Genomic DNA, 16,258 nt, shown 5'->3' on the forward strand with positions numbered 1-16,258 from the left:
TCATTCTGTCGTAATTCGTAAGAACTTTTTGGTTTGTAGACTAGTGGCTTTTAAACACTTGTGTGAGAGTGATAGTTTTGATGCATGTCTACACATCCGTAACTTATCAAGCTACTGTATGTTTGTTCAGACAAGCATCTATGATCTGAAGCATGTTTTTGTTTAAAGACCTTTAATTTCATGTATATGCCCTAAATGTAGCCCCCTTTGCCACGTCTCTCAAGCTTGGACGCTTTTTGTACTTAATTACACAAACACTACATCGAACTTTTCTTCCCAGTAGAAAATTGTGAAACTATGACAATGTTTGGGCCTTTCCGTGCAAAATACAGAGAGACTTTTTCATCAGACACATAGCTCTTAGAATATTTCCTGAGTAGTTTTCACATTTCTACTTTTCATTCTGACGTTCGTAGAGCCAGTAATTCAAATTCTCCTTTCATACATTTCCCAAATCACACAATGTGAAGTTAGAATTAAAGGCGGATCAAAGAAGTGTATTTTAAAATACTTGGCTTGCGAAAGTTTGAAGTGAACCCTGATGGGCGACATTAATTGAAAAATTAATATAAAATGGCATTAAATCATTGTCATTTTTTATAATTATTAAAATATGAAGGCGTCAATGTAAACATGACAAAAATGTCTGCACACATATAAACAAGGCGTCATCCATTTAGCACGTACTCAAAATTTTATGAATTATTAACTTCCTTCTCCCCCATTGTACAAAAATTTTCGATTTTTAGCGACCAACAATCTTAAGTTGATGCTAAAATGATTTCCTTTTCTTAGCCAGTTTAGGTAAGCTTATGATGCATAATCCTCGAATTATGTACAAATACTATGATTACTCAGGGAACCAAAATTATATTCCAAACTGTCATTTGTGCGAAACAGCAGCTTTGCCGCACCCTTTCTACAGTACGCAAATGTACGCATTTATCACACACCTTCCTCCTTTCCAGGATAGCACGTAAAGGGGGACGTACCACCATCCCATATTTCACATTTCTCTCACATGTCGGCATAATGTTGGTTGGCATGCTTGCTTTCCAGTCGTAGCGCAGGCTCATGTTGCTCAGCAAACATTGATCGGAAGATGTCTGCATTTGTTGTGTTTGTTCGAAATCTATTGAATTTTTAATGTTGCTTGTGTTGGCTAAGTTCTGCATATAAAACCTGCCTGTTGTTGTTGGTTTATCATGGATGATGTCGAGCTGGCAGGAAAATCTGATGTCTATGCGAGCGGTGATGACGGGCCGACGTCTGTGTTATCTGAACGAGTGTCCTCCCTTGCTGCCGCGATCTATGCCGAATTTGAACGTATGATCCAAAAACATGGACAAGAAGTAGTTTCGGGACTTATGCCTTTGATGGTATCTGTGCTGGAACAACTAGACTCTGCGTATAATGACAACAATGAACAATATGTTGATTTGGAACTGCTGAATGACGACAATGAACAGCTACTAACGCAATATGAACGTGAAAAGCAATTGAGAAAGATTGCCGAAAATGTAAGTATCTTTTGAAGTCAATGGAGTATTCTTCTCATCTAAGCTCTCATTTCATAGTAGAAACTGCCCGCCGTAAAAATGCCGTGAAGAAATGAAAGTACAACGGTACAAAATAACGCTAGCTAATGATGATATTCGAATGCTAACGTAATGATTGATAAATTCTTTCAATTCATGTATATTGCTGTTGATTTTATGTTTTTCTTTATCATTCATTCCTTACAACAATCTGTGATTTCTTGCAAAGAAAGAATAAGCCAACATTTTGTGTAATGTGACACAAGGCACATGAAGCTGTCAAGGAGTATAAGGAGTTTGAGATAAAAAGGAATTTTTATTGTGAACCTAAGTTTTGAGTACAGTTTTGAGTACAATGAAGTTCAAAGTAATGCATGTTACATCCTGTAAATCAATGAATTTGTCTCCACCATCGTAATGTAAGTGAAGATGCATATCAGATTGCATTCCATGTAGCCTAGATGCCATAGGGTATCTAGTTATAAACGTGCGAAAAGTTATTGTTTTGAAACTGAAAAATCTCATGTATATGAATCATCTATTCTTCGAAAATATTTTTTAGAAATATCTGCGAGTGGAAGATGAACATGAACAGGAAAAGCAAGAAATTTTGAAAAATCTTGAAGCAGAAAAACTTGAAAAAAGAACTCTTGAAAGTAAAATTAAGAGCTTGACAGATCATGGTATGTTTGAAGGAACAATTTCTTGCCAAAAATAGCTCAGGTTTTTGCTTATTGTAGCAGCTGTTGAAAAAGTCAAAAGTAAGTTGGGCAGAAAATTGCCGACCTTCGCCAGACTATAGTCCGCACTAGGCAATTTCAATGATCGAATGTTTGGTGGCAAACTAACTGCAAATTATTGTCTTTATGTATAACCGGTATCCATATATACAGTTTTTAACCTATGTTATCAAGGTAGAACAATGGAAAAGATACGCTATCTTCAAAATGAATTTTCAAACTTCCAAGATTAGCATTTAACTTTTATGAGTAATAAGAGTTTGATTTGCCTGCATGAATAAAACCTGCAGTGTTGAGTGCAATCTTCACATTGCCAATGCCAACCTTGTTTTCAAGCTTAGGCTCTTGTAGTAATTCTTGCTGCATACAATCTATATAATTTTCAAAAGTTCTCCCATTGTTATTCATGCTTGTTGCTTTGTTTCTTTCTTTACAGTGCAAAGGACAGAGGAGAGATTGAATGAAAAGTCTCGTGATTACAATTCCCTTCATCAAAGGCATTCAGAAGTATGTAAGGGCAATGGCGTAGCCAGCCCACTCGTTTTTGACTTTTTATACAACAGGGTTTATTAAAAAAGTCAGCCAAATTTAAAAATGTCCGGAAAACTATCATTTTAGTAAAAGTTTTTATATTTTGGCATCATCTGGTTTATCCCCAAGTAAAAACAATCAAAAAATTAATTTCGAAACCGGGCAAGTGGTTTGTAAAAGTTGTAATTTCTTTAAAAATCTATTGTTTTGACTGTTAGTGAGTGAAGACGGAAAAATTAACGTAACAGGACAAATAAAAGCTGACCGTTGTACATATGTAGACACATAACAATGCAATTATGTTAACCATAGAACCATTTCTGTGGCCATTTTTTTACAAGCTTGGATTATTGAGAAGGAGGCCTTGTGTAGTATATTGATCACATGTATTTATCTTATGAATAACAGATGCTCCATCGCTTTATGGAGCGAATGGAAAAAAATGAAAAAGTTGGTCGATTGCCTGTTACACCTGGTGGAGCTCCTGAAACACCAAAACTCAAGTAGGTCAAATATGTTTTCTTTTTTTTTAACATTTGTATGGTATGAGATTAGTGATAGGATAATGTTCATGGATGGATTGAGGATGATATTTTCTGTGGGGTGGGTGCTCTTGTTTGGATTAGATTTCAGTGGCTACTTTATGGGTGTCATTGTGCCAAGTTAGACTTCTTTTGTTCAGTTCTGTTATACTTTTATACCATTTTAGTGAGATATTATTTGCAAATGTGCTCATCACAGATATTTTTGCTCAATTGCTTGTATATAGTATTTTGTCAGAAAATTGATGCCCCTTCTGCACACTTTCGATCTATGGAGAGGAGGTGTTTGCACCCATTGAACACCTCCCCACTCCCTGCAAAATCCATCCATGAAGGTGCATTATGAAATAATTTATAAATCATATAACATACATGTGTATGTACTCTATGCCGTATGAAAGGCTGGAAGAATTACCAATGTGTGAGTTTTAACGCTTTTCAACGTTATGTTATAGCTTTGTGCATAATCTTTTCTAGGAGACCTGTGTTATCCTTGGAAAATAACGCTATGCAAGGATTGTTCAACTCGGTGTCTCAGCCAAACCTTTCGGGTTCCGTGAGTCCAACACCACAAACACCAAATCAGAACACTGATTTCAAACCGAAGAAGAGGCTTGGAAAGAAAAATAATCTTTCATTTGAAGACGAATCTATGGTAAAAGTCAATTTGGAAGGTACCGTCTAATTGATAGTGATTTGATTTGTAGGTAAAACTTGTGTCTTTACGAGAGCAAGATCAGCACGTCTTTTTCCGTTCCTACTAGAGCAAAGTTTGCGAATGATTTTTTATTCCTATGAAACAAGAACAAAAAAAATGCAAAATATATGGATAAACGTACTGGATAAAAACAAATATCTAAACGAAAAATATCTAAATATACAAATATCTAAACAAATATAAATATCAACAAAATTATCGAACCGTCTGAACAAGTAACCAAAAGTAGGAACTGAAACAATCGGATCCGACAACTCGGATTGTGTGAACGGGCCTTTTAATACTATTGAGCTTAGTTGTCGATGGATGTAGTCGAATGAAGTATACGGTAGTTATAGCAAAGGAAAGCTTAAGAGCAAAAATTTTGGACACGAGTTCGAAATGCTCAGGAAAAAAGCATAGCTCTGTGAGCATTATCATGCCGAATTTTTGTCTTTTGCACTTGCAGAAAAATTCATTGTGCATTAATTCCGTTTTATTTCGTTTGAGTGAAGATCGTCTGTCGGTAAACATGTCCGAAGAAGAACAAGTGAACAATGGGGCTGCTCAAGCCATGTCTTTTTTGGAAGAAACAAGAACATTCTCGACGCCTATTGAAACGATTGCTGAATTGAAAGAAAACAGTCTTACTCAGGCAAGTAAAGGGGACGCAACGTCTAGCGAACATCTGAATCAAATAAGAGTAGAACAGACCTTAAGTGAAATGAGCTCTCAGCCAAGTGGCGATTCCGATCCAAGTGGTGTGAAAACGTACAATGATTCGGATGTGTCTCACCCTCCTGTTGTTGGTGTTGATGATGTCCGGAATCTCATCTCTAGTCCTGAGAGTAAATCTCAATCTATTAATGATTCGATGGTTGGTGAACTTAGTCCAGATATTCAAGCTATTTTATCGTCGACTCCCGAACTTGAAGGTACCGTAAGCCTATCTGGCAACAACAGAAGCAGTTTGGATAAAAGTTCATCGCACGATCTCAAAGGTCCGTTGGAGTTAGCTCCAGCCGAAGAATCAGTGAATACAAACTCTTTATTTGCTGAGTTAGCAAATCAAGAACCGAGCGCGATTGAGGAGATTGACGAGGGCGCCGAAATATCGCTTATGGGTAAAGAACTTGAATCGGTGTTGAAAGAAAATGAAGAACTCGTTGAAACAAAGTAAGTTAAAACTTTTTATGCATTGATAAGATTGGCGGCGAATGGCCGACCAATGAAATTATCTAAATATTTGGTGGGATGCGCCTAATGAAGAGTGAACGTTACCCCTATTTGCAACCATAGAATTGTAACGTTTTTGAAGTTTTGAGGAAAACCTAGTTTGCTATAGCTTGTAGCTACACTGTGCTCAACTGACTTTATGTGCCACGAGTAGTTATATATTTCTTCTACTTTAGGAGTAAATTGCTCACGCTGAAAAATGATCTATTAAAGCGTATTGAAGAAATAAGAAGGTTTGTTTCTAAGAAACACGCATATAAATTTCACATGCAGAGTAGTCATCAGTTCAGGTTGTAGAAGTACGAAATTATTATTGTAGCGATTAACAATTTTGATCATCCTAACCAGAAATGATTACCACTGATATGTTTATTCGACCGGATGACTGGTTTGAAAATTGAAGCACGGTGTTTGCTCATTTGCATAGCTCACCTTCCCATACTTTGGCGATGTAAATGCTTTACAGGTCTTTTTTATGATACGTGTATAATTCTATTCTTTCTACATCAGAAATTTGTGAAAAAACAAATTAAAGTGTAAAAAGTTTGACCTCTATAACGTATGCAAATGAACTTACATCCGAATCTACTTTTCTTGTTATATTTTGACGTGGATGCGTTAGCCAGTTTGATATACACATCAGTGACTATTACTTGTAAGGTATTGGCAAGTGTGGCTGTACATGCAATCTTTTTTTAATAGATTTCGTATGATAGGCTTAGACTCTCCCACCTGCTTTATATATTTGAAAACTCTGCAACAGGAGGGAGTTGGAGCTCATCACTTAGAGCTCATCTGACCGAATCTGGTAAAAATGATTGCATATATTGTCATAATGTGGATGCCTGTACATTATATTAATGACAGTCCAGTTGCGGTACAATTGACGATCAGGGTACGGCACAATTCAGGTACGACGTGACGTGTAGTGTATGCCATTGACTGTCTTCATTGTTTTCTCTTAGTGAGAATGAAATGCTAAAGGATGAATCAGCTGTTATGAAAGAGAAGATGGAATCCCTGTCCACCAAAGGGGAAAGTTATGAAAAACAGAATCAGGAGATTAAATGGTAACTGGGGATAAATTTTATCATTGGATGTATGAAATTTTATTCCTTGCAGTCGATCATTTCATGGGTAGCAATTTCAGGTTTCACAAGTCGTCTGCTTCAATGTAATGTCGTTATTTACTCTAAATTGAAGGATTAGTTTTCATTTTCTTTTATATGACTGGATGGATTTCATTCGCCACCACGTGGGCAGGTCGTTTGCTTACGTATAGCCTCGGGAACTTGTTTGTGATATCATTTCTCTTGTCCTGAAAATATCGATCCTTGTGTTTTTTTGTTTTTAAAATATCTCTCGTTTTGTTCTTACCAAAGGGTGTCAGTTGATTTTTTCATCGTATTTGTCAACTTCCATCTTCTAATTTTGTTTTAGGCTTAAACAAGAATTGGATAAGTCAACCATGGCTTTGAAAGAGGTAAGATTCTTGTCATCAACAAGAATGTCGATCACCTATAGCGTTTTCTCATCTTTTCTTTGGCCAAGCGTTTTGTCATTTTTTTCTTTGGCCAAGTTGAAACATTTTCGTGAGGGGAATTTGCATTCTGTATCAATTGATCATGATTTTTTTCATATTAGGCCAATGTATCAGCTGCACATCGCAAACGGTTCAGCAGAGTCGAAATGGCTCGAGTTTTAATGGAACGAAATCAATATAAAGAAAGGCTCATGGAATTACAGGAGGCTGTTCGATGGACTGAAATGATAAGGTTATGGTGATCCCTTTCTAAATTTATAGGATTATTGATCTGCTCTTTTACAATGTTACTAACTGCGTGCTGATGCATTATGGGGTTGTTGTACATCGCACATGCATAAACTGTATTGGTGATGCAACAACTTGACTGTGTTACAGGGCTTCTAAAGAGAAAAGTCTTGAACTTCAACAGAAGAAAAAATCGTGGGTTTGGAAATTGTAAGTTATTTCAACTCTGATGAATTGCCTCGTTGACTTCAACTTGACAATTTCACTAAGTTATTTTCCGTGGCTTGTTGATAAATTTTTTTGCATTATTATAATTGATTTGTTTGTTATGCAGCTGTCAGTGCACAAGGGTTATGGTTCCTGACACTTCCTTTGTTTGACATGTGCTTTACAGGTTTAGTGGCTTATTCAGTGCAACTCCAAAAAGACCCACTCCCAGTCCAGTTAGTCTCTCAAAAGGATCTCAAAATGTTTCCACCGGAAGATCTCCGTCCGATGCAAGTGCAGAGACACCTCAAGGTGTGGTTGATAGGTGAGTTGTGTACATTGAAGGATCGATTTAGATTCCATGTAATTATTATTTTCAACACTACTGTAGTGCAACACTACTATAGTACAACACTACTATAGTGCAACACTACTGTAGTGCAACATTACTATATTGCAACTCTACTACAAATACTGCAACACTACTATAGTGCAACTCTACTACAAATACTGCAACATTACTATAGTGCAACTCTACTACAAATAGTGCAACACTACTATAGTGCCACTCTACTACAAATAGTGCAACACTACTATAGTGCAACACTACTATAGTGCAACTCTACTACAAATAGTGCAACACTACTATAGTGCAACACTACTACAAATAGTACAACACTACTATAGTGCCACTCTACTACAAATAGTACAACACTACTATAGTGCCACTCTACTACAAATAGTACAACACTACTATAGTACAACACTACTATAGTGCAACACTACTATAGTGCAACTCTACTACAAATAGTACAACACTACTATAGTGCAACACTACTACAAATAATACAACACTACTATAGTGCAGCACTACTATAGTGCAACTCTACTACAAATAGTACAACACTACTATAGTGCAACTCTATTACAAATAGTACAACTCTTTTATAAATAGTACAACACTACTATAGTACAACACTACTATAGTGCAACACTACTATAGTGCAACACTACTACAAATAGTGCAACACTACCACATAATAGTGCTACACTACTACGTAATAGTGCATAATAGTGCAACACTACTACAAATAGTTTCATTTCAATCGAACAAAATGACTCTTACCTTCAATAGCATAACGCTTGAAAAGTCGTCCGAAATATGAGCATTGTAACCAGCTGGCAATAACTCACCCATCATTTTTATTGCAAATGCTTCAAATTGAAATCCGTCACCTCTTGTCTTTGTGGTGAATAATGTCATTACGTTTCTAGCATGCACACTACTTAAGCGAATGGATAAACCACTAGGTTGCTCCTCCGTGTGAAAAGACTGCTGCTTTCCCTCCTTACGTATCGATAAATGTTTATCTTTCGGCCATTTTAGCCAAGTTGAAAGACAAAGACTTATGGAGAAACGAACAAGAATGAAACAGTTGCGTGCATCGATGACATCCGGTAAGAATAAACATTGAATTAAGAACGGATTGGTCGCACTCGTGCGTCGAAATGAACCCAGAAAGCATAGCGGTCATTGCGACCGGTCAATTAAACCCAGAAAGCATAGCGGTCATTGTGACCAGTCAATTACGTATTTAACTTACTTGACAAAATTGATTTTTCCTTGAACTTGTGCATATTTGATTGTTATGATTAATGATAAATTAAATTGTCTGAATAGGCCGAGTTTTAAATAGAATTAATTCTCTCATATACGAGCCAGGAATATAACGTGAAAAAATTGACGAAAAATGTAATTTGCGTTGCAATACGAGACGTCGTCTGCTTTACAGTTGATCGTTTCTGTTCGTCACCGCAATGCCTTTGGATTCCTAACAAGATGCTTTATCTCAAAGTTATTGCAGAATATAAAATTTTGTTGCAAGAGTTTATGATTGAGAATTAGATAAGTGCTCATACACCGATCTTGGCTGAGACCAAGAAAAAATATTTGCTGCTCAAAATGAAAAAAAAAACTGGATAATGACCGGTGACCGTCACATATTTCGCGACCTTTCGCGCTGCTTTCCATTAATTTTATGAAATCCACGTCTGCACCTTGCCTAAGATCAACTTGATAACACACGCAAAATATTACTTATAATGTATATTTGAAAATAATTGGGCAACTAAACTAGTGACTAGTCATGAGTGACTTTACGCGTAGGTGCATTTTTGTTCATATGAACGTAAACTTCTGTAATGGAGAGAGTAAATTTCCCTTCTTGACTGATTCCATTTTGTTGATGTCCATAGGCATTCCTGTGGGTCGGATGCAAGCGTACGGATGGAGTTTACCTTCACGTTATTCCACTGAAGGGGCCAATGACAGTAAAGGACTTCTGTCGGTTCCAGTTCCCATTTATTGTAGACCGTTGAACGTTAATGAACCTGGAATGAAGGTAAAGTTTCAACCTAAATCATAAATGCTTGTACAATTATGAAAAGCAAACAATTTTTTCAACTGGACTGTGATTTGTGTTTCTTTATAACCTTGGAAGATTCACTGAGTCTGCCCGAACGACTCTTTTGTTTTGGATGAGAGTCATTTTATTGTGTTTTGATTTTTCATTCATACTCGTACAGTAATATAATTTTGCGATCTCGCATTCACAAATACGACCATAGACTAATTGCAAATACAAAAAGTTATTTTAAGATTGACCTACGTACATAAATAACAAGTCATAAAGCTGTTGTTTGAAACTTTGCACTATCCTTAGATCTCTCGTTCTTGTCGCTTGCTTTTACTTACAAAAAAAAATTCTTTTTTTTCATTTAAATTCTTTTTTTAGATATGGTGTGCGACGGTTGTCGAACAACACCTCAAAGATGGCGGTTCTCCCGTAGGAGGTAGTGTATTCTACGCTGATAGTTGCCGCGAATCCGGTTGTGTTAAAGATACATCTAACGCAGGTCCGTCTTTAGAAGAATCGAACTCGGCAACGTTATGGATTGGTAGTAGCACCCACTCTTGTAGCAAAGTGACGGTCATTGATGGTAACTCGCCTCAGAAAGTCTTGGAGTGCTTTGTGTTATGTTCCTCACACCTCTTGTGTATGACCGCTGTACCTGCTGTTAGCGAGGAAGATTTTGATGATCAAAAGAAGGATGATGTTGTCGATCTTTCCACATCGTGTGTCCATAAACAAGACGGTTTGTTTTGTCTACTTTTTACTAATATTTTCTTTCATTTACCAAGGATTCCTATTACAGCAGATTCCGGATCTACCTCTGAGGGACAGCCTAATTATGCCGAAGCTCATGATAGCTTTGGAAGTTTTGATAAGACCAGTGACTCTTTGTCCACGTCGGAACTTTTTGATCCTCTTGGTAAGATTTGTATTCGATGTATATGAGTGGCAGATTTGAAAGCTCTTACATTCGCCTAAAATAGGCACACGTTTTATGATCATCCGTTTGTAAAAATTTTTTTATTGTAAATTTTATTGATGTATGCAGATATCAAACCAAGAGCTGTGCGTGAAGATTCGGGAACTCCAAGTGGAAATGGTGCAAAGTCAAATGAAGAGTCAGTCGACCAAGTCACCACTATGCTTGCTACAGTTTGGTTTGGTGCTCAATCTGGTTGGTGAGTTTTGGGAACATCGAAGCATTTGATATGAGAGCGCTTTTGTATTTGTATCATAATTTAGCTATGAATTAATTAATTCACTGGTTGGACGATTATATAATGATTTTTGATTGATCCATTAACCAAAAAACGAAAAGCTCAGCCAGAATAATTGTTGGTTTCTCAGGTATTACCAAAACGTCCCCAAAACTTTCTAACGTAGTTCTTATATGTTTGTAAATGTAGATCGTCCAGGTTGGTATAGTCCTGAGAAGGACTGTTTTTTGTTGTTGTTGACTGACGTTTCGACAACCTCAGAGTTTTTTTTTGTTTTTTTCTTTTTTTTCCTTTTTTTCCGACAACCTTAGCGGTTGTCGAAACGTCAGTCAACATCAACAACAACAGTCCTTCTCAGGACTATACCAACCTGGACGATCTACATTTACAAACATGTAACGATACTCCGGGTTCAAACAATTTACTTTGTAATTACTTATACAGATTACAGATATATATGTGTAGTATACGTGAATGTATGTATTCTCGTAAAGATTTTTTCGTGAATGTGTGTACAGTTTCGATATCGTTATCTTTTTATATATATGTGGTGTATATGTTATTGTAAGTGCGTTTAGCTATATATATGTTTATAACTCTTTATTTAAAGTGCATATAAACCTTACGTGGTTTTTACACTATCCAATGTACGTGGTGTCAAAAGCCATATTCCAAAATTTTGATGTAATCGGACAAATATTTTGCTCTGTACAGTCTATCAATGTTGCAAAAATATACCATTCAAGCGCTCGGTTTTACTGCTAAAGGACTGAACCTGTGCGGTCGGGTGACGTCATGTCCTGAATAGGCTGAGTCCTCGCTTCCTGAACATTATAGTAATTTAACAAGCTATTTTCTTTACTATTGTCACATCATGCCAAATGCCCGTGTATTCGCAAGGCGATATACCAATTTGCAAGGACAGACACCGGTAAAACACTGTACTTCAACTCTATATCATAATTTGCATTTTCTGATGAATCTGAAGATGATGTTTCCGCCCCAGATGAGGGCATTTTGAAAAAAAAACGACGCAAAACTCGAAACATCGGAAAAAATATTGATTATTTTAAAAAGCAAATAACTTGTTTTGAATAGAGCCTACGCGACTGTATTCCTTACATGACGTCACAACATGTACTGGATACCAGACCCCACTGGGAAATAAATGTATTGAAAATCTGGACTTTTAAACCGTAATTGCGAAGAAAGCTTTGATCTCAATTCATTTGTTTTTTTAAATTTGTAGTTTTCGAGAACTGCTCTTTCAAACTATTCTAAAATCCTGTAAGGTTCATATGCACTTTAAGCGGCAATGTAGTTGCTTGTTTTATGTATATTTATACGACTTTTAATTGTAGCATATACATTCATTCTGGAATTTCCAATTGGAAAAGATGTCTCCATTCCATAAAGTTGAGAGATTCAGTTCTCAGTATTGTGTAAGTTGACATGCGTATGTTGTATATTTAACATCTCCGAAAATTTATGATTCTATTTTTAAAGACCAATTTGAAAGGTTGCAAAAATACCCCCATCTAGCACAATACATGAGTGTACCTACTTGTACATGTATGTCCTAAAATAGTTCCGTATTAACGCTAAACTCGAATTGTTTACTTTGTGTAGTCATATTAGAAGGAAAGTTCTTATCGCGCTGGCTGATGGTACCGTTGCGATATTTGAACGTAAACCAGGTAAAATATTGCTATTAAAATATGCATTGTGCATAAGGGTTGTAATTTTTCACAATGAGGCAAACCCTGGTAGCAACGAGATACTTGCGTGTACACTGAGTTGAGTTTTTGTATGTGGGCCGACCCTTCCACATTTTCCTTTAAAAAATAATAGCAATAAAACGCGTGTCATGATTAGTCTATAGCTGTGTTTGCATTAGCCTGTGCAAAAACCGATTTGAGCTCAACAAGTCAAATCACTCAATCAAAGAGATTCTGCAAATCAATAACGAATGCTTGTTTGAAGAAATATTAAAACGTTTGTTTTAAATTTGTCTGTTTCGCATTATTGTTGTCTTTCATAAAAGAAATAAAAGATGTTTTTTGTGTTTTCATTGGATTATGCAAACCTCGGAGATGCTTGTGAAAAGAGAACTCTCGAGCAGGTGCAACCTGCGTGAATCAATCTCGGGCTTGCACTGATCTGCTTTCGAGTTCTCCCAAAGATTTCCTCGGTTTTGATAAACCTGTGCAAACACAGTTAACATCTTTTATTTCTTAATTGAAAACGAAACTGGCTTCTCTCCTCTTCTCTCGTCATTTCTTTCCTTAGTCGATGAAAAATATTTTGAATGTATGATGTTGTTGAATGTTTAGATGGGCAATGGGACCTGAAAAACTATCACCTACTGGACCTTGGACGCCCTCATCATTCCATTCGTTGTATGACCGTTGTCCATGATCATGTATGGTGTGGCTATAGAAATAAAATTCAAGTTATCAATCCAAAAATTATGAGAATTGTGGTATGTTCAATATCCCAACGAAGTTGTTTATCAGGGGCTTATCAGGGTTTGACGAAGCTTAGAGATAGCACAATCTTCTTCAAAATGATTCTGTCGATTTTTTCCAGGTCAAAAGTTACGATTTAAACTGGGGAATTAACAGAATAAAACATTGTTTCAAAAGTAACCTACATTTATTATTGTCCACCATGAACTGCCCGTCATGTATGAAGAAGTTGCTAAAAAAACTTGCACTTTAAGCTTGCACAAACTTACGTTTTGTCTTGAGCTAATGTTCACAGTAAGGTTCTTAGGTTGCATTGTTGCCGTACATGCCTACCTAAACTTCAACGAAAGTTTATATTGTCCCTACGTTTTATGACTGTACATATTTTTTACACTTGGTCAACAAATTACAAATGACCTATCTCTTAATAGTTTGCTTTTGATTAAAAATTAGAAATCACGTGTTGCAATTTTGATGTTTTGCTCCTGGTTGTCAATTATTAGAAATCCTTCGACGCTCATCCACGTCGTGAAAGTCAAGTACGCCAGTTATCCTGTATTGGCGATGGAGTGTGGGTGTCAATTCGACTTGATAGTACTTTGCGTCTTTATAATGCCCATACATTTCATCATTTGCAAGATGTTGACATTGAACCTTGTGTTAGCAGTCTGATTGGTAAGAATTGCTTGAAATTTACACGTGTGATAGGTTTAAACCATGCACATGCATAAGCGTACACAGAAGCTTCCATTTCATGCGAGGGGGGGGGGGGTTGGTAGTTTACTTGTCTAGATTTCTAAATTGTTCAAGAGTCATTCCATATAGTTATTAATAGTCACATGCAAGTTTAGTGTTTTAAGTCAATTGTGGAATAAAATCACATCATTTCTAGCTTGTAGCTTGCGATTTCTCAAAGGCTCTCTATGGGGGTCCCTTCCAAAGCGCTGTCATTTGCTTGCTCAAAAAGTATTCTCTTTTCAACATTAGGGCCCGTACGCCTTGAACGACTGCGCAACGCCTAACCCATTTTTTTTAGATAACGTACAAACGTGTTTGAATTTATTTCATTTACAATGTAATAATGCCTTTAATGACATGATTATTGAAATACATATGATTCGAAAGTTTGGCAATTTCTCGCGTTGTAAAATTGGTTTCTTCACCAAAGTTTCTTATGTGTCACAGATACGCAATAATTTTCACTTTAGACTGAATCAAGTGGTTAGAGTTTTTAGTAATGAACCTCGCATATGTGCTTTGACCGCTTTAGGTGCTGGGAAACTTGGATTCTCGTTCGTTCGCATTACTGCCTTACTGTTGACCAAGGACCGCATGTGGGTTGGTACAGGCAACGGTGTTATACTGTCTATACCACTGGTGGTTGCTCAACCAGAATCTTCAAAATCTCCAGTTACTTCCCCAGTAGATAGTGGTGGGCCAGGAGGAGTAGTTCGGGTTTACACGGACACTGAAGGGAAGGGAGAACAGACAGGAAGTTCTCGTTTTATGCCTTATTGTTCCATGGTAAGTATATAAAGATATCCATATGCAATACAACGAGAACGGCTAAATGAATTAACTGCAATTATATTTGTTTATGTGCACTTTATTATATTATAAGAAAATACACGGAAGCATTATGTTTTTTACAGAATTGTTTATTGCTTGAAATGTTTTTATTTTCATATTTTATGAAGGTTAACGCGCATATTTCGTTTCACGGACATCGTGACTCCGTCAAGTTTTTTGTCACCATCTCTGGGTGCATGGACAAGGCAACTTCATTAATTTCACCTAAGCTGTCGTCGTCGTCAGTGAAAGCTGAGGCCACATCTGCCGTTCTCGACGAAGAGAAAAGTTGGCTTGTAATCAGTGGGGGAGAGGGTTATATTGACTTTAGAACTGGCGACAATATAGAGAGTGGTGAAAACATTGGTGGTCCCGAAGATATTTCTCCTAATTCAAAAATATCTTCAGCTGAAAATAGTCACCTTGTGGTCTGGCAGGTTACTGGAAATTAGTAAACTAAACTGACCAGCGCTTCTTTTGTTGCTTCGCTCTGTCGGATTCAAGTTCGCCCTAACATTTATGATCGTAAATCGCGCGAAATTTTCGCAGTCGCGTCTCCAACGGAGATTGCTGATTTTTATAATTGCCTTATACAAATCTGATTATAAAATGAAATATTTTATCAATTTAAATATCTCCTTCACTGGTAAATTATTTTTATATCGTATCAGCGATACCAAGGGACTGTGAGCGAAATAGATTCTTCTATCGTGTTCAAAATCTTATGGGTTTTTCCTAGAATATTTTTCGTAGCCACTGATTTTCATAAAACGTTGTATGATTCACAGAATGCAAACATACAGGAGGTCATTTTCAGTGTTTCTGTGTAAGCGCGATTTAAGTCATTGATTCTTCACTCCAGTCTAGAAAACGAAGGAATTTCCCTCCTGGATGCATTCAAAATGTTTGAAAGATGATTCCTACGTAAATCTACCCGGGGGGAGGAGAATTTTTCTTAGTTTCCTATTGAATTTCATATGCAAATACATCTTTCGAGATGGCCATCTATATATTAGCATTTTGTGATAATGCTTTAAACTACACTCAAGCATTACGTCAAAACAACCCGTTCTATACTGACAGTATAATCAGGCTCAGTTCAAATCAGTCAGTGTAAGTTTTGTATAGTTCCTTCCATAACAGGTTGCAATAGAATCTTTCGAAAAGATGTTAGCGATGGGACACCTAGTAAAGCTCAGTGATAAAAATCCGTCGCAGGCTTCCAGCTATTGATAGGGTAGAGAGAGGAATGATAGGGTGTAGCTTGCAGAGTAAAGTAATGGTGAAGTCGTTTTAGATTAATTTGCTTTCAAATAAACATGGTCGAT

General features: G+C 36.7%; 1 protein-coding gene across 5 annotated transcripts; it reads left to right on the forward strand.

Annotated features, from left to right (window-relative positions):
• Positions 1–1,072: 1,072 nt before the first annotated feature.
• LOC124446349 (JNK-interacting protein 3-like) lies at positions 1,073–15,650 on the forward strand. Of its 5 annotated transcripts, none has more exons than XM_046997196.1 (24): positions 1,073–1,520; positions 2,101–2,221; positions 2,715–2,785; positions 3,218–3,312; positions 3,829–4,025; positions 4,564–5,224; positions 5,461–5,517; positions 6,250–6,354; positions 6,725–6,767; positions 6,929–7,059; positions 7,206–7,265; positions 7,450–7,587; positions 8,650–8,720; positions 9,519–9,664; positions 10,058–10,115; positions 10,179–10,418; positions 10,479–10,595; positions 10,725–10,854; positions 12,255–12,335; positions 12,523–12,590; positions 13,227–13,375; positions 13,865–14,036; positions 14,632–14,885; positions 15,059–15,650. In XM_046997196.1, the coding sequence occupies exons 1-24, from the start codon at positions 1,206–1,208 to the stop codon at positions 15,380–15,382; spliced, it is 3,804 nt and encodes a 1,267-aa protein (XP_046853152.1). In that variant the 5' UTR covers positions 1,073–1,205; the 3' UTR covers positions 15,383–15,650. The 5 variants fall into 5 exon arrangements, with proteins under 5 accessions (XP_046853152.1, XP_046853153.1, XP_046853154.1 ...); XM_046997197.1 differs by having other exon boundaries at positions 10,191–10,418; XM_046997198.1 differs by having other exon boundaries at positions 10,194–10,418.
• The last annotated feature ends 608 nt before the right edge of the window (positions 15,651–16,258 follow it).

Source organism: Xenia sp. Carnegie-2017, unplaced genomic scaffold (assembly GCF_021976095.1).
Source record: "Xenia sp. Carnegie-2017 unplaced genomic scaffold, XeniaSp_v1 HiC_scaffold_22, whole genome shotgun sequence".
Classification (NCBI taxonomy): Eukaryota; Metazoa; Cnidaria; class Anthozoa; order Malacalcyonacea; family Xeniidae; genus Xenia; species Xenia sp. Carnegie-2017.

Bases quoted from the DNA above. Each gene is read 5' to 3' on its own strand.
- LOC124446349 (XM_046997194.1), top strand. From the start codon at position 1,206: ATGGATGATGTCGAGCTGGCAGGAAAATCTGATGTCTATGCGAGCGGT. The intron at 10,855-12,254 runs GTGAGTTTTGGG...TTTTAATTGTAG, and splicing joins TTTGGTGCTCAATCTGGTTG to CATATACATTCATTCTGGAA. The intron at 12,591-13,226 runs GTAAAATATTGC...TTGAATGTTTAG, and splicing joins GATATTTGAACGTAAACCAG to ATGGGCAATGGGACCTGAAA.